Below are 19,999 nucleotides of genomic sequence, written 5' to 3'. Positions count from 1 at the left end.
ACAGTATAATGTAGTTTTAAAATCTACATTTACTAAAACAGTTGTTTCGCTGGTTTCGTTAACTTTATTCTTCATATATAAACTGATTTGGAAAATTATATAATGATTTCAAATATTTCCATCTTTTCTGTTTAAAACCACAAAATACGTTAATATTTAGACACTGCAGTGTGATTAAATAGGCGTGAATGTTGACTCAACATATTAATAAGTTGTTTATAATTGAAATGTACTAGCAATAGTACACAAATCGAAAACTACCTACGGAATTGAAGTGAAATTGGAATTTTCTAAAACACGTTTATAAGACGATCATGGAAAGTGAATTTAAAACAAAGATCTTCTACATAAAGATGTGTAGTTCCGGTCCTGTTTTCCTGCAAATACCGTGGACTTTACGAAGACATCTAGAAGCGGACAAGTAGGCGCCTCGTTGGTCTTAGCCGCGATGGTCAGTAAATGTCAAGGGCAAACATTTGCTAGAATAGCACTCATGCTTGTCTAAGATCTATACGAGTATAGTTTATTTATAGTGAACGTAACAAGGTATTTTTTCGAACTTTTCAGATGTTCGGTTATACTGAGTGTCCCCAATTTTACAACTATATTGTGCACTTTCCTTATTGAACTTTACAAACTTTACAGAGGGTCAAAGAAGGCTAGAAAAGCATTACATTACAATTATTCCAAAGAATCCTATATATTACTTCTTCAACTTTTAGTTGCTTTAAACTTTGTACTCCTGAAAGATATTAATAATTTATGATAGATTTCTTATGAATTTTAATTTTTAAAATTCATTAAAATGAGAAAGCCGTTGTATATTTGGTAATTACATACCTTCATAATATCTATAATGCTTTATAAGATTTGTTTATAGTTTCGGACTTTTGAATTTTCTATTGGTATTTTTTTCCATGTTCAAAATTGTAAAAACGCAATGAAAGTGAGTTGGTACTTTGGTATGGCTTTCTGATTGACTTAAGAAAAGAAAAATATCATACTCACTCTACGGTTAACCATTATTTCGTAATTCATATATAAGTATTTATATCATAGGCCTAGAAAAAATAGTTATTTCTCAGGTGCTATTTCTAAAGATAACTAGATAAATCTTCTATAGCCTCTGGTTGCTTAGTTTTATCTACTGGGTAGCTCGTTAATAATCACCTTCCCCCTGCTTCACAAAAGAATTATGTCTTAAATAAACTTAATTTTAAGATTAATATAATATATTCACTATTATGAAGATCATAAATATAATCAATTTAAGTGAGACATTCAGTATACGTAGCGTAGTGCTGATAATTTTAGCTTTTTCGTTCCAATAATGTATCGGTGGTATTTTTGAGATTTTTTAATATAACATTTTTTAATACAAACACATACTAGCTAGCAAGATTGAAGCTACTAAACCTATGCTAGAGACCATCCATGTGAAAACCATACAGTTATAATAATTTTCCATTTTGTTTTATTAAAAACATTACAACTAAGGAGCTTATTTCAAGAAAATAATGAATTTGTTAGTTATATGTGAAGATACCTGTATGAGAATCACTACATTCAAACCTTTCTGCCAAGAATCTCCTATATAAAATTATGATAATAATTATCAGCTAGTTTGTATTTAATTAAAATTGATTTGCTTCTTATCAATAACTCATCGATCCATCTCTGTCTATTTCTCTCTTCCTGCTTTCAGGAGATTGTCGTATGCAAAAAATAGTTGTTATAACTAGTTATTATTTTATAGATATCATTTCTATACAATTGCTGTATCATTTTATCTTATTTTCTTTTCTCATTTTATCCTTTGAAGGTTCATAAATACATTTTATCGCTTCTACTGACTTTTCTAGATCCATTTTTTTTCTTTGCTTGTAGTAGTCAACTCAAAATCTCTCGGTTTCCTTTCATAATTCCTATTGCAGATAGATGTGAAACATGAAGTGAAATAATGTTTTTAGAGAACTGATAATACAACTCCTACAATGTTCCATCAATACTATTGAAGCGAGATAGGACGCCTAATGGAGTATGAAAATTGTCCACTACCTTCTAAACGATGGAGAAACAACATCAGAAAAATATATAAGGACGTAGGTACTCATATACAATATCCAAAAGATAAACAACATTTGCGTGAGTATATTAATCTGCTTCAGCAGAATGTTAAAACGAAATCCAAGCGTTTGTCGAAATACATTAAGTGCATAAAAAAATGCAAAATAACAACATTTTTCATATCAACACAAAAGGATTTTACAGGAAATCTGGAGCCTCGCCTGATAATAAGGTCAACCAGCTTATGCCATCTATCAAAGAAAATCAGAAACCTCAGTTCTACATAGAATGATATCAGAATATCGAAGGCTGATAATGATTAGTCTCTTCCAAACCTCGCCTCGCCAGAATATGTAGGAAGTGGTATTAGAGTGCGAGAAACTAGAACAATGGTCATAGAAGGCATTACACGGTAGGGAACATCACGACCGCAACTAGTTGCATATTGACAAAGAAGTTTTTAACAGATGGCTTACTAGCGGAACTTTCTAGAAACCGAAGGTATTCAGGATCAAGTAATCAACACTAACAACTACAAAAAAAATGTGATTAAGAGAGCATTTACTACATAATTCTAACTATCTGCACCGACATAATCAGGTGGCAATAGCATTCACCAGAAACTGCCATCAAGTTTGGCCTTCTCAACACCTATAAACTGTACTAGTCGCATAAGGTATTCGAAAATGATAATTTTAGACTCTATTATGATTTGTCCATTATCACCGATAGACGACGAATAACAGACCCGACATCGTGGTGGTTGATAGAAGAGTCAATTCAGTCGTTCTCGTCAATGTATCCATACCGACTACTCACAACGTTCTCAACGAACGTCAGCAACCAGCGTCGTGTCTAAGACCCTGCATGATAACTTTGCCAAACTGGGATTACCGACATCCAGAAGTTTGTGAACTTAGCCTAATCCTTTTGATATTTTGAATAATTCAAATGAATGTGTGAAGAAAAAGTGAAGAAAAAATTGTGTAAGAGCTGGAATTCAGAATTTTTTATCATGTTTGAATTGAATTATGTCCCTCCAATGGATGTTAGGCAGTAGCTAGTATGGATTTCTATTGATTTGAGGTGTTTGGTTCTAAATCCATATACTACTGGTATATGGGTTAATTAAAAATAAGATATCGCGAACAAAAAAGACAAGACTACATATCACGAGAGCAAATTCAACTACTGTTTTTGTGAATCTAGTCACTTAAAGAGAACTTTTGAATTTAAAGGAAAAACACTCTTATCTTCAGGAAGCTATGTAACAAAATTTTTAGCGACATATATAGCAAAGAGGATTAAATGAGAAAGAGAACTCAATTTCTAGTTAAAGGGTGTAATCAGACGGGAAAATTTACTGTCGCAGTAATGAATTTGTACAATGGTTTAATCAGAATATCCTAGATTGAGTATTAGAGTCCTTCTAACCCAATTGTTAAACTAATAATCTGCTTAAAGCAGTATAAAATTCCGGAATATAATTTACCGTGATAGAAAGGGTATGATCACAATAGTCTTGGTAGAAAAGAAGGTTACACGAATATTTAACAGAAGGAGGGAAGAATACATTAGCTGCATAATGTTTTTATTTAGTAAGGCTTTAGTCTGAATTGCATCAATAGTAAAGAAGCCCGATTCAATTAACTGTGTTGTCGACTACAATTTTGATAAAATGTTCATTACAACAATTGAAAGAATCGAACGTTTTTCAAAATTATCAACCATTAAAGTGGATAAAAAAACCATAAATTCTCTCGAACTTCCTTACCAATGCACGGTTAAAATAAGGGACAGAGTCAGTTCCGCCGGGACATTTTGAATTAAACCTAAAATACGAGATGTCCCGGGAAATACGGAACGTCTTCTATCAACCCTAGTTGTCGGTATTATCACATGATAAAAACTATATTGATATAATATAATAACTATAAACAAAAATAAATATAAACTAAAATATCCGATTCTTTACTGTATATTTTAACCTTAAATGTGCGCTATTCGGCACAAAAAATATGTAATATGAAGAATTGAAGATTAAAAAAAAATTATATTTCTCAATTTGTTATGAAAACACCCATGAATAGCATTACTCGATCACGAAATATTTAAATCGATCAATTCTGAAGATTATTATACTCCTATCGATGGTCAAGAGTGAAAGTAGTCTTGTTTCATGGGAAACACGAATTGATCTATTTTTTTAGGGTATAATGTGATGTGTACGGACTTTAGTTTGTTTATTTGGAAATAAGTAATACAGTTACGTCAACGATTGATGTAACAATAAAAAGCAGTTGGAAGATTTAAAGTTCATCATATAACAAAAATGAATACAAATGGTTAACAATATTTTGTATTCGATCTAAGTAAGATTAGATTCACAGCTATTTTCTTAATATCGTCATAATATGCCAAATGTCATCAATTTTCATGTTTTCATTCTGAAAATGAGGACATTTGAGCAAAAAACTCCTAAATTCTCACAAAATAAAACATATCTCACATATTTTTCAGATTTGGCCTCTAGTCATCAATACTAGATGCTGCCTGTTGATTGGTGATTGTTGTCTATGTCACTGTATAAATAAAAATAATTTTGGCGTAATAGTTCTTCCAATATGAATTGGAATCATTTTATAAATTTATTATTTTTATAAATATGTATATCTTAAGCAAGAAAGTATTTGTTTAAGGGCAATCAAATCATTATTAATTGGATGGCATTATACGCCGTTATTTAGACAGATGCACTTGTAGTCATACTTGGAACTTGGGAAAAATCTTTGTGTGTTGGGCCTTTTCACAATCGCTGACAGAAATATAAATATTTTTTTCAGACGTAAATGTTAAAATTTGAGCTTTGTTACTACTACAATTTGGTATCTTAAGGAGTTGCCACGATTAGTAGGATGCATTTTCCATAACGATTATTGACTGTGATGGAATGTTAGGTAAAAGCTTTTTTCAAATAATTCTGCTGTCATATCTTCATGATAATCAGCTGCACAGTTTTTAATTTTGTTAGCAGATATTAATAAAGCATTCGGCATGAAACTGTCTTTGCTTCCAGCGTGTACTTTTTTAATGCGTTTCCATTTACAACATGGACCAATCAAACAGCAATTTTTACAATTGTCAGCCCAACCGAAATTTACTACATCGTGACTGTCACATCAATAGTCTTTTATCTGACGCACATACTGTTGTCGCCATTCAGTTTTTTGTGTTTAAGCCACACGCTGACAAAATTTGACGCAATGTTTCTAAACTGATATAATTTTGTTCTGGTTAATCTTTTACCTTTTGCTCTATTACTTCTAATGTCAAAGCCCTGTTCTCCTAATACGAGTATAAACTATAAATTGTCCTACGTATGAAATCTTGAGTAGCTTTGTCAATTGATTTCAGTTTTTCTTTACATGTGTTTCGGTTCTGTAAACAATCCACAGCAACCCCCTTTCGTGACTACTCGATAAATAGAAAATTTATTTACTCTAGTTAATTCAGCAATTCTTATTATGATTACATTATCAGATTAATGAATATTTTCTTTTTGCATACATTCGAATATATTTAAAATAACTTTTATCATTATATCATCAAAATCCACAAATTTTCAACAGAAAGCACGTAGGTTTTAAATAATTTTATTCCTGAATTTATGAAGAATATACACTACATTGGATGGCTGAAGAAGACAGTAAAACCAAAGAAGGTACACTTAGAACCATATATCGCTAAACGCAGATATTCTTCTATATTTTCAGTGTATCAACATCAAGACGCATTTTGGTATAAATGGTTGATAAACCATATAGTGCTTTTCAGATAAAAGTATCCACCTTTAATAACTTTTGTAATACTGGTATTTAGAAAAAATCCAAAAACACATCAATTTATGTTGGAAGGGGCAAGCATTATGGCTTATTTAAACTTACTGGAAAAGCCACCCCCTCACCCCTAGCAGCATCCCCTTTATTTTTTTAAATTAACAATAAACAATTTTTCTTTTAAGAGCACAAATTTTACTTATTATTTACTTTCACCTTATTTGCCTCTACTAAAATGGTGTACAACCCACAGTTCAAACTCTTTAATCTTTTTAACTGGGCTATTTATTATGAAGTTATAATAAGTGTTCAAAATGAGTACCATTCACTTCCATACAATGGTATAATCTATTTTGAAATGCCTCTCTGACATTGCTTAATACGGCTGGATTTAATTGTCGACATTCATTTTCTATCCTCTCTCGTAAATCATCCAGAGATTCTGGTTGGGTAGCATAAACTTTTGTTTTTAAATACCCCCATAAAAAGAAGTCTAGGGGTGTTAAATCCGGTGACCTAGGTGGCCACTCCATCATCTGCCCCCTTCTACCTACCCAACGAGCGGGGAATGTTTCGTTTAAAAATTGTCGGACAGGCATAGCATAGTGTGGGGGAGCTCCGTCTTGTTGAAATACCAGTAAATCTTCGGAAAGGTTATCATCATTTTCTATTATTGTTGTAATACGTGGGTCAACTCTTCCCTGAGTAACTCAAGATATGATTCACCATTTAAATTTCCGTTGATGAAGAAAGGTCCGACAATGTGGTCACCTAGGATACCACACCAAACGTTTAACTTTTGGGGATGTTGTGTATGGAATTCACGCATAATATGTGGATCACTTTCAGCCCAATATCTACAATTATGCTTACTTACTAAGCCATTTAATGACCATGAGCATTCATCAGAAAAGCAAATATTGTTTAACAATTGTGGATTGTTATTGATAATTTGCGTCATTGATTCGCAAAACTCCAGACGACGATCAAAATCATCTTCATTCAACTCGTGCACCAACTTAACTTTGTATGGGTGGTACTTGAATTTATATAGAACTCGGAAAACTGTAGAAGATGAAACACCGATCGCTCTACTTATTGTTGACAACGATTGGGGTTGTTGAGCCTCTAAGCTGACTTGCCCTAAAATTGCCACTTGGATTGCTTCGTTATTTACGAGTCCCTCTCGCTTATGCACTTTATTGCAAACAGACCCTGTTGTGGTAAATTTCTCCATCAGTTGAATTACATACTTATGAGTTGCATGTCTTCCGTCATGTAATTCGTTAAATATTCTAGCAGCAGCTCTTGCACAATTATTATTTTGGTAGTATAAACCTACAATTTCAATTCTTTCTTGCAAAGAGTAAACCATTTCAGAGAAACAAAATAAATAATGTATCAAATTACACTATCAATAGTGACTACAAATTCTAGTTGACAATGTCAAACTTTAATAAAAAGTAGAGTTTTTTGTTGTTTGGATTTTTTAAGTAGAATAAATAGCACAGTTAAAAAGATTAAAGAGTTTGAACTGCTGTACAACCCATTTTAGTACAGGCAAATAAGGTGAAAGTAAAAATTTGTGCTCTTAAAAGAAAAATTGTTTATCTCATAAACTAACGACTTTAACCTACAAGTATTATACATTTTTGAAATCAGCTCAAAGAGGAGTATCCAAATTTTACATAAAAAATATGAAAAGTAATTTAAAAAAATAAAGGGGCTGCTGCTAGGGGTGAGGGGGTGGCTTTTCCAGTAAGTTTAAATAAGCCATAATACTTGCCCCTTCCAACATAAATTGACGTGTTTTTGGATTTTTTCTAAATACCAGTATTACAAAAGTTATTAAAGGTGGATACTTTTATCTGAAAAGCACAGTATAATAATATTTGACAGTCAATAGAAATTTGGATCAAGCTAATAAATATCTACTAAGAATTAATCTTTGGGTAAAATTATGAATCTTCTTTGTCTTTCGTAACGTGAGTTTTATATAACATTATAACATTCTATATAAAAAATCAAGTTAATTTATTCACGATGCATTATTTCATATTTCACCAATCTTTTATTGAATCATTTATTGTTATCAAAGACGCGAAAGTCTGCGAAATTTCAATTCAAGGGGATCATCACAAGGTAGTAAAAATAAAATAAAAAAAAGCGTGGTAATAAAACCAAAAATAAATTACAACGGATATGTGATAGTAGAAATAGATACTAGCGAAGAATAAGCAATAGAATAATACGAGGACATGTCCCATGGAATCATTTTATTTCTCAACTTCGTCCCTTTGAGATCTATATACTTATTTCAACGTTTGTGAAAGCTTTTATAGGCTCCAAAAATAGATTTTTCGAGATAGGTATCTACTTGTCAGACGATTTCATCAGAATCAAATTTTTATCCGTTTTATCCATTTGTTAAGGTTTGGAAACGAGAACCTAATTCATGAATTTTTAGCACTGCGTTTTACGGATGGAAAAGGACTTTTTTGTCGTCGAATGCAATCCTTTCATTTTCCAATTCCAATGAATCAACCTAATAGCAATTTTGTTTTATTAATTAAAAACGTCTTCAAGGGTATATATGATCTTATATTTTAATCAATGAGTAATTTTTGTCCAGTTTAAATTATAACGTTCAAGTGATAGATAACTAAAATCTACTCACTATTGTACTTTAGGCTTTGGTAATTTTCTACACTGAACATGTTTCAAGTACTGCGCACTAAAGTTCAGCTTACAATCTGGATACCATTTGTATCCAGCTGTATATACTGGTCACAGTATTAGTTTGGTTGTCTATATTTTGTTCTAAGTTAACAGGGGCAAATTCTTTCCAAGCAGCCAATACATTTTTCTAAATGTTATGTTGCGCTCTTTGCGTTTCTTTCTGATATGAACTTTCTAGCGTAATCTCGAGTCTATATTAATACCTACATATTTTGCTTGATTATCATAAGGGATCTGTGTATTATTCATTCTGACTGGAATGTTTTATTGGTATATTTGTTATGAACAAGCTCTGATTTAATTTCTTTTCTTTTGATTTTCTAGCGCTTGGTGTAGTTGTTAATTCTATTTACTGATGTGTAGTTTTCTTACAGGTTCATCGTCTACGAAAGTGGCAATTGTATCTTGTTCTCTACTGGATTGTGAGGTAAGTGTATTCCTCCGGATTTATATTTTCTGATTAATGGATTTTATAAGGTAGGTCTTTTCAGTTTTCAGTTGCTCTCAGTGCTCTTGACTGGTGTCATTTATGCCTTAGTTTGTTTCTTTTAGAATAGTGTCGCTCTTACATATCCAGCTTCACTCATAGAAATTCTCGACTAGTCTGTAGTCTCAATGTTTTGGTAGATATACATTTCGTCCATGGTTACACAATAGAGCAACAACACCAACCACTCCTGCGAAGTTGTCATACGACTTTCAATTCTATTCTAGCAGTTTCTGAGATTTGATGTATCCATTGATTAATAAATAGAATTGTTCATATTATTTTATAATACCTCGCAAAAATCATGATTCAGCAATCTCATTCCGAACTCAAAATTATGAATGTAATAGCACTTTTACCATATATAGCAACTGTAAATAATTATGTTTGTGATAATTGGCATCAATTTGGTTATATAACTGTGAGTGTTACTGACACCTGCGAAATTTTAAAATATGCAAATCAGCATCTCTAAACATGAATCATCATACGTAGTTATTGAACATTTCCCGTGCGAGATATACATACAGAATCTAATTAGCTGAAACGATAGTTTTGAACCTATTAATGACTTTATTTGATTTTGTGATTTTGTTCGATTTAGAGGCGTTCTATTTCTATTAAAGAAAAATATTTATTGAGATAAACAATAAAATAACTATTTTTAATGCACTATTCTTACATTTTTTTAAAGGAAGAGTCTGTCTAAAACTCAAACCTCTCAAATTAAAAAACATGTTAGATAAATATGTTGAGATAAATACACTTTTGCATGCGTTTGAACCAATTGTCGGAGAATTTTCTCCATTCCGATTGAGGCACCTCCAAAACATATGATTTGAACGCATCAACCGCTACTGGTAGATAAATGTTGACCTCGCAATTTATTTTTGATCTGCGGGAATAAGAAGAAATCATTGGGTTCCAAACAACGCTGTACGGCGGATGACCCAACAATTCTATGTTTTTGACTGCTTCGAAGTGCTTCGTGCGTGAACAACTTTTGTTGAATATGGCTCGTCTTGAAAGACCCATACAGTTAATTGTTGTTAAGAGTCGGGTTCAAATAGATGTATTTTGGAGCACCGCAAATAAATTTTTGCTGCATTTCTTTACACCAATCGACACAAGCTTTTTTTGAACGATTTTCAAATTATGCGGTATTAAACGCGAACAAATCTCTTTGACATCCAAATGTTTATGCAATATTGAATGTGTGCAAGTAGAACTAATGCCCAAGTATGCCTCAATCTCACAGTATATCACGTGGCGATCTTGCAATATCAGTTCACGTACAGCATCGATGTTTTCTGGCACAACAGCCGATTTCGGACGACCTTCATGAAATAAATTCTGTAGCAGAGTACAACCACGATTGAATACGAAAAATACGGTTGTGCGAGATAATGCTTTATCATCAAAAATAGAAGCGAGTGGATTGGCACACTGCTGTTGCAAGATGAATATATCAAGTATCTGTAAACAACTCAATTAGCACTGGTATGACAACACATTCTGATTACGGTCACCATTAAAAATGTCAAACTTCATGATGGTATTTTTTTTGTATTTTTTGTATTCACGTCAGTACTGCCATATCTCAAAACTTAAGCTGCAACTCTCGTAATACAATAACTTTGTGAGAGTGAAAAAAATCGAGACATATTTAGAAATTAACAATATGGTTTGTTGCTCCTTTGTCACCATCGCTGTATACATATGCAATACCGAGAAATATAAGATTGATCACTTGGAGTACATAGAGGATTTGAAGTTGATGTTAAAAAAAGAAAAAAAAACTCAAAAAAAATGAAGGTATTTAATGGCGATATCCACATGAAATTTGACTTGTGACAACGCGCTATGGTAACCTTCCAGATAGCCAAAATAGATAAAATGCTTGAAGAACAGAATATGTATATATATTAACGTGAACATGTTTTTAATTTCTTATTTCTTAGACCTTTTGAAATATAAATGCATTTATATCAAGTTATCGACAAACACGAAAAAAATTTAAAGTAACTACGAAAAGAAAAAACAGTAAAAATGCTTAAAGCCACAGAAATGGATTATTGGAGACGCGCGGCAGAAATCTCAAGAAGTGAAAAAGTAAGAAACGAGAGAATCAGGGAAATCATGACGTGCAGTATACGATTACAATAAAAGACATTAGGGTGAATCAGTTAAGATGGTACAGACATGTCCAAAGAAGAAGACCGCATACCCAAACAAATTTTAAATTGGACACCACGAGGAAGAAGAAAGAGAGGAAACCAAGATTAAGTTGGAGAGAAAGAAAGAAGGATATTCGAGAAAGAGGATTGGAAGAAGATCTTTTAGAAGATCGAGAAAGATGGAAACTGGGAATCGGAAGACGGCGAAGAACGTTTTAACCCGATTAATATATATATATATACTACGAACTATGGAATTTTACCCCTTAACGCGCCAAGAACAAACTGTTAGCCATAACAGCAGTATCCACTCTTATAGCTTAGGAACTACTAAGTTGATAATGCAGTAAATCAGAGAAGTAAATCAATACGACTGAGAAACTGAGAAATGAACTCGAGCTAAAATGTCGAGAAAAAAATCTAGGCACAGGATTCCAGATAGCGACTATACAAAGAACGAGAAAGGAAAATCTACTACAATACGGCAAAAAAGAGAATAAATCATGAGGAGATAACTTGGGCTCTTAAATCCTTTCCTTCCTACAAGTCAATATGGTACATACCCATATATATTACAACTGGCACCGGAAATATTTGTTTTTCACTTGCATAGGATACTTGGATCGGTATTTAAAAAAAAGGTTGATCGAAAGATCGTTACTTGCATAAAAATCTGCCCACAAGTCTGGCAAAGCCACAGACTTGGCCCCAGGGCACCGAGGAAGCAAACTCGCTCGCCCAGATAGAGAACAATTAATCCACCAATGGACCGAGAACCCATCCTTGAAGTAGCCAAAAGGATTTTTTAACAGTCTATTTGCAAGGTAAGGTCTACGGAAATGGATAGAGGCAATGTGCTTAATGAACCTTGACTGTCCACTATCCTATTATGAACTATGGAATAAAAAATAAATCCAAAAATATTATATGATGTGATTTTACTGGAATTAGATTATAGTACTGTATAGAAAACAATCAAACAATCAATTAATTGACAGTGAACAAACTGATTTATTCTCACTATTAGTTGAAGTTAAATCATGTCAATAGTGTCAATAGGCATACATAGTTATATCTATGCACAGGCACGCGCGATCTGTCTGGCACAATGTGACGACACGTTGGAATCAAACTGTGAACTATAACGTATGCTGTATACTTATCATAAAGTATTATTTTGATTCCGAAAGTAATATTGGATGCAAAGACATGTCTATGTGTGTATTATTTATATGGTTATTAAATTTACCATTTAATTTTCACGTTCTTGATCGCATACCATTTACAAGAATTATAATTTCTTGTCTGTTCCGTGAAATAAGAGACTATTTGAAATATGATTACCAAAATAATGAAATTATTTAATTTAATAATATTATTTCTGATTTATTATGGGTACGTTTCATACATTTTCTTTGAGCGATTCATATATAGGTAAATGAACAATGTTTTAAATCTAGACATTTTGCAATATATGGAACTACCCTCTTCGAAAGGAATAGAACAAACACAGGCTTAAATAAATAATACATAAATAAGGGGTATCGTATATAAATATTTTCAACGAGACTGAAACCGATTTTGTTAATAATAATAAAACATCAAATAAGTATAATTACCTATTGGAAAAAAAATAGGAATTGTGTGTTATTTTTTAATCTACAGCATTCATTTATCATATTTTAAATGAATTTTATGCTCTCAACCACAGGGTCCTATCCACTGCATCCCCAAGTTTTTTTTGGAAATCGAAGTATTTGATAAAACCCAGTAAATACGTACAAATCCAACCTAATCTTAATCCGATTCTAGCGTGACGTCATGCGCGAGGCGTGTTAAATTTAAGCCGGCAATTCAGCATATCGGTGTATATATATCGTGAAATCAACCATTTTACCCATTATTATTATAAGTGTACAACGTCCTTGTTACTTATAACTAAACGTACAACTGTTTTATTGAAAAATTTTTATGGTTACCATAGATATGAGAACGGAGTATTAAATCAAGTACTTATTTATTCATATGCTTCATAAGTATTTCTTTGATGCTTTCAGATTGATGAAAGGTAGACAAAATTCATTATAAAGTAGACACTTATATAGAAATTATAGTCTCATCAAAATAAGCGCACCACAAATATCGGTATCATTTTATAATTGTCACTTTTGGTATATTAAACGTAGGTATATAAATAATTCTCATTACTACTTTATCCAGGGTTCAAGGTTTATTAATAGTTTAGAAAAGTTCTTTTCAAAATTGTCCCATTGTACTTTAACAACATTTCCTACTAAAGCTTCGATAACATTATTTGAAAATATTTCAAGGTATTTATGTTTGTTCTTAATGAAACAAACTAAAAATAATTCTCATGCAAAACCTTTATATTAAGTGAATTAAATGAACAAACACATAACTGTATAGTAAATGCAAACGTGTCTATATTTATTTCCGAACGAAAAAATTCAAAGTACACTAATTTGTGGTTAATACTTTTGTTTCGGTAAATTATCTTTGAATGTAGATATATTTTAGTTTATTTAAATTCAGGTCAATGGTATTTGGGATTTGAGTAATTGTAATAATACTATTTTTTGTGTGAAATTTCATATATTGTCTATATGTAAAATGAACGGCTTTCAGACAACAATAGCATACGCAATCACCAAAATAAATTGATTTCACTCAAAATTATTTCAATAACTATACATATTTTGACAATATGGAACTTAACTAGATAATCTTGTTAATGGTATAGAATAAAAGTAAAGTTGGCCTTATTTTCTTATTAGTGCGGCTCTTATGATAAAAACTTGGTGCCTGACTGACCTTTATTCGGATAGTATATAGCATCTTCCAGGAGAATTAATACTCCTTTTCGTCTAACCATAATTAACTTGAGTTTCTGAAGTGTATAATACTATTTGACGCGCGTGTCATTAACCAAGTTATCGTTGTCAGAGACCAAAAATAAACTTTTTATCTTCGGTTATTGCTAATATCACTTTAGTAATAGTTACAGGATGTTAAGCGAAATGGAATAAAAACTACAGATTAATAGCATTCTGTTATTAGAGTAATGATGTTCATAATGATTACAACAATTAGAATAGAAAATCGACTACTAAGAACTTAACTTAGTAGATAGAATTAGCGGCAAGGTCATCAGCAAATATATCGAAATCATTTACATTAACATGGAAGTTGTGAACACTTATGTATATCCTTTAAGTACACGCGTTGTTTAAGTTAACATAACGTCACGCGTGGGGTCTAGAAGTATCCCCAATATAAATTTACTTATAAAATCATTTTTTTAAATATTTTTTAAGAGTCGTTTTTGATTATAAGAAAAGACATATAATATTTGTGAAAATTATTTATTAATTATAAAACAATCAGTATTTAGACAGTAAGAAACATTTTTATAAAATTAACAATCTAATACATATAATTTTTAAGGCACATGATCAATGTACTAAAATTAAAAAAAAAGTCAAGTTCTGACTAACTTAATATTTTTTTCTAATAAAATGAGAATCAAAAAGACGTAATTATACGAAAATTAAACAATTAACATTGTAGAAAAAAAATGACAATACTTGAAACGTACTACCCTAAACTAACGTTAAAAATTATTCTTTGGGTAGGCATGGTAAACAATAAGTAATTCCTATTGAATGAGGCTTGCAAATAATTTTCTTGCAAGACTTACAGACAATAGTACTTTTTTATCTTTAGATCTGGGACAACTATAGCATCTTCGCTTAATTTTTGGGGCACTAGGACCAGGTTCATCTGAGCTAGGCAAAGTCTGCTCTTTGTCGATCAACTTGATCATTATCGCTCTTACATCTTTGGTCAAGTTAGTATTATTTTCCAGTCTTTGGCAAATGTGTGGATTTATAAGAGACATTGCAATAGTCTTTATGTATTTTCGTCGGCTCTTTTTCTTATTTTGATTGGATATAACCCAGAGAACATAACTATTAGTAATTGAAATATTCATTATAGCACCAAAAATTGCGTTTGTCCATCTCCGTGTTCGACGTGAGCATGAATAATTTGAACATTTCAAATCCAAGGCATCTACTCCTCCTTTAGTGCTGTTATAAAATTCCGGCTTTTTGGACTGCTCGTTAACTGATATTTCATGGTGCATTGATGAAAGTAGAACTACACTCTTGTTCTTTTTTGGTACGTGTGATACCAATGTTTTGTCACGTACAAATCGAAATAAGGAAGATTCCACGGGCCTTGTCTTATTGGGAAGAAACTCACGTGGAATTTCTCGTTTATTTTTTCGTACGGTGCCAACATATGTGAGTCCTTTTTGTAAGAGTAGATCCACTAGTTCAATCGAAGTGAACCAACTTTCTCCAGTGATATTTCTATTTGATCCATACGCCGGCTCAGTCAACTTCAAAACATCCTGAGTTGGTACGGATTGTGAAGAATTACTTTGTATTAGAGGCTTTCCTGTGTATATAAAAGCGTTGTACAAGTAGTGGGTTTTTGCATCACACATGCATTGAACTTTCAGCACATATTTTCCAGGTTTGCTTTTGATAAACATCCTGAACGAGCATCTACCACGAAATTTCACCAACATTTCATCTATACATAAATATTCCGAGCAAGTATAGTTGTTACTGCAGTTTTGGATAAATTTATCAAACATTTCGCTTATCAAAGCCAGTTTGTCAGTAGACTTCCTTTGTTCCCGTGTGCTAAGGTCATCAAATGTGATATTGAAATGAATGAACAAAAATCTGTTCAATCCCATTACGCCACGAAATATGTCTCTACCAGTGTAATCAGATATCCATAATGATCGAACATCTTCGTGATTTGACTTGAAAATTGCAGTAAGTAAAAGTAATCCAAAATAAGCTCGCAACTCACAACTATCTATGTTTTTAGCATAGTAAGGTCGTATCAGTGGTGAAATATATTTAGCTTCTAGCTTTTGATTAGTATACTGCACTATAAGTTGGATTATATCATCAGTAAGCAATAGTTCCCATGTTTCTATTGGTGACATTTCATTCTTAGAAAGAGCAGGCCCTTTCAAACCCACGCGCTCTTCGATAATGTTGTGCTGTCGAATACGTGGAGGAGTTTTGCTCCATTTGAACCGGTTTTTACCGTACAAACTATTACTGGTTGTATCTTCTGCGGACTCAGCGGCGGAAGACTCATCGCTTTCCTCTATTTCAGACGCTGAATTATGTTCGCTATGTATTGATTCACAGTCACTTATATCACCTACTTATTCCAAAATGTTCTCTTGAGTTGTGTCTCCTATGCCTTCGCTTTCCGAGTCACTAAAATCGTTTATAATTTGCGCAATATGATTTTCGTTTAGTCGGCGACTTATTTTTCCATTTATACAATACCAATTCTGAAAATAAAAAGATAACCAAAGTGAAAAAAGTAACTACGTTAAATCACGGGTGGGATCTGCAAGTATCCCCACGTGTGCGTAAATGGAACTTACCTTAACAGAAGAATGACGAACGTCCGCTTGCCGAAAGGCCTCACGGCACACTGAGATTAGCCGGAAACGCGCGATTGTAAGTTGTCAATTTCAAAAAATACTGATGATAAACAGTGCGTGGGGTCTGCGCAGGCCCCGCCCGTGACGTTAAAGGATATAATATATGAATATATAGCGATGAAACTCGATATTCCATTCAATATATAATAGTGAACAAAATAATAGAAGTCTCCAAAGGAAGTCAGATAAGTATATATTCTTCGATATAGATCAATTATTACTCAGAGCAATCAAATTTATCGGCAAATTGTAACTTTCTATGATAAATAAAAATTGTTAATGGTCTTAACAATTTTAAAACAAACTAACTGCAACATTTTCACTTATAGTTGCTTCATTAGCTAATCCTTTTTATCTCATTAGGTTTTTTAAACAGAAGGGAATTGTTGGAGCGCTGATTTCAATAAAATCGACTTTATTTGTGACAGGTACGCACGCGCACAAGGCGCTATTAATAAACATAACCAACTTCTCGGTGTTTGTTGTATAGTTAAGTTATTTTTTATATTTTTGATTTGTATATGGTGTTGAAAGATTTTGTTTTCGATGCGAGTGGAACATGTTCTGATGATGACTATTTTTAAAGTCGACTTTAAAAAAATTAAGTTGGCCTCACTAAAATCGACATTTATTTAACGTTTTCATTTCTTACCATTATTTTTTTATGTTTTATTGATATTTCCCAAACTACAAAACCAATTTTGAACATTTTTAGAACAAGCGCATACAATGAACAATTTACTCCAGACAACTTGACATAAAGGCAAGGCAGTAGAACAGAAGATGTGCTACAGTGATAATTAGAGTAGCTATTGTTTCAACGATCTGGCTTCAGATTCATTCGAGGAAGAATATGGTGAACTTATCAAGAGGTTTAAATAAATATATTCATAAATAAGTAAAGGAGATGTGAAAAGCGCAAATAATACAAATTAATTGCTACGATAGTAGCAAGTCTTGTATGCAACAATGTCGCCCTTGTATTTAACTAATGGATAAGCTTTGCTCCATATCACTTATAATTTGCTGTTAAGTTAAATATCAAATTTTGGGCTCAAAATGTTTGTTCGAATAAATTAATGTCGTAGAAAAACATTCAGTTTTGTATTTACAATCATAATTACATTTTGTGAATAATAAACAATTTCGCATGAAGTATTAACTCTCCTCCATACAGAAAACTGACAAATGTTGTGTTCTGGTCTGTCATCACAATAAAGCTGAATGGATAAGTTCCAAATACCAGCAGTTTCTTATGTAGTATTATACACCGCTGACATATCTGAGTCTGAGGATATTAATAAGCGAGTAAATTGATTTGAAATTAACTGAATGCTACTGATAGCACCAAGTTATTTCTATAATGAAATACTGCATGCAAGAGCCTAACCATCTTTCCATTGATTGTGTAATACTGAGCTAAGCTAATCGAAATATTATTCAACTAACACTACGTTGTTGACTAGTTTATTCTACTTTTTACGACATGTTATCTTTAACTCGATTTTAACGTACATGGATTTCGCATCATACAGGTGTCTAAGCTTTTCAACCAATTAGAATGTCAAATTCATAACTCACCACTGATTACAATGTGTAATGAATATGGGGAAGAAACTAGCAATGGTTAAAATTTTTTGCAAAAAACACTCATTGTTGAAGCAGTAACTAGAAAGATGTCTAATTGATTCATGAATTGTTGGCGGCTACTATTTCTGATCTCGTAATAATTTCCTTTTATTTTTTGGAGACTTTTTGGTGGACCACAGGAAGCCACAACAACATGCGCTATACCATAATAATTTTTGACAAAATAAATTTATCTTTGGACTGTAGAGTTTCTCGTTATTCTGTAGACGCGATTCTGTTTGCAATTTAAAATCTTTTGGTCTGTTCGATCTTTTCTTGTATTGTTAAAATCGCAAAGCGTACCAGAGATGACGTAAGAAAATAAAACATTTTTAACAAAATAATCGTCAAATACCATGGATATAGGTAAAAATTCTGCCACACAGCTTTGACCTAAATACACGGTTTACGCTACCACTACACCAACACTCACAATTAGACTGTCTGATACACGTTGCTGTAATCAAGTTGCCGCCTTCAGAGGCTAAAGGTAAACTAAAACCTATTTTGTATTAAATTTTCCCACTAATGAAACTTCTTCCGCGAAAAATAATTTCATCGGAGAAAGCTTGCAGAAATCTTATTATATACTCCAATCTTCATATTTACTCCTCAACTATTAAACTAAAAAGCGGACTGTAAGGAATAGGCCCTTAGTCCCTATTTGAACTGTTCTTACATTTATTTATATTTTTTTCATGATTGTGACTGGCAGCGTGATCGGGAATACTTTAAACCGAACATTAATGGATCTCTTAGTTTGCCCGACATACTTCCCCTCGCAATCACTACTGCTAATTTCATATAAACCACTCTTTACCGGATTTGGTATTTTATCCTTAGTATTATCCAATAATTTTTTTAATGTATAGTTAAACCAATATAAACCAATTTAAAACCCATTCTAGTAAAAATTCCTTCAAATTCCTCCGTATGAAAAGGATTGAAATGGACCACAGTAAATTTTTTTTTATTTTCATTTTGATTTTGGAAAAAAAATATTTTTCGTTCGAAAGGTTGGTATATCGATAGAAAATCTAATGCTTTGCAATGATCCGCAGGTTTCTCGAAGAAACCTACATTTTTACAATTTTATGGTACCATATTCATAACTCTTTTTATGAGACTAGTAAATATGAGTGTAAACAAAAAATAAATTTATTATTTGTGCAAAACTCCATATTACATGGAATATTTACGATTATCACATCGGTTATATTTCAATATGTTGTTTTAACGATCTAAGAGCGAATTCTAGTTATATAATAAATTTTTAATACTTGAATACCTCCACTAATGCCTTAAGAGCGAAATCAAGGATTAACATTCTTGTGCAAGTGCGAGTATCTCAAGGCCAATCCTGTTAAAACTGTCGTTTACAGCGCCATGTAGAAGTTAGAACAGTTTTGATTTTTTAACTCATTAGCGAATGGTCGACGCAACTACTTTGTTTGACAGGAAATTCCCCTGATATTTATATCGAAGTTCACTAACGTAATAC

The 19,999-nt window shown here is 32.3% G+C and overlaps 1 protein-coding gene across 1 annotated transcript in view; it reads right to left on the bottom strand.

Annotated features, from left to right (window-relative positions):
- LOC130446872 (uncharacterized) overlaps window positions 1-19,999 on the bottom strand; it is a 79,266-nt gene that overhangs the window by 7,710 nt on the left and 51,557 nt on the right. Inside the window, exon 2 of the mRNA XM_056783379.1 lies at window positions 15,025-16,532. Within this exon, the coding sequence (XP_056639357.1) occupies window positions 15,025-16,532 (1,508 nt within the window). The remainder of the gene's footprint in view (window positions 1-15,024; window positions 16,533-19,999) is intronic.

Source organism: Diorhabda sublineata, chromosome 7 (genome assembly GCF_026230105.1).
Source record: "Diorhabda sublineata isolate icDioSubl1.1 chromosome 7, icDioSubl1.1, whole genome shotgun sequence".
Lineage (NCBI taxonomy): Eukaryota > Metazoa > Arthropoda > Insecta > Coleoptera > Chrysomelidae > Diorhabda > Diorhabda sublineata.
This window is presented reverse-complemented; position numbering and strand designations above follow the sequence as displayed.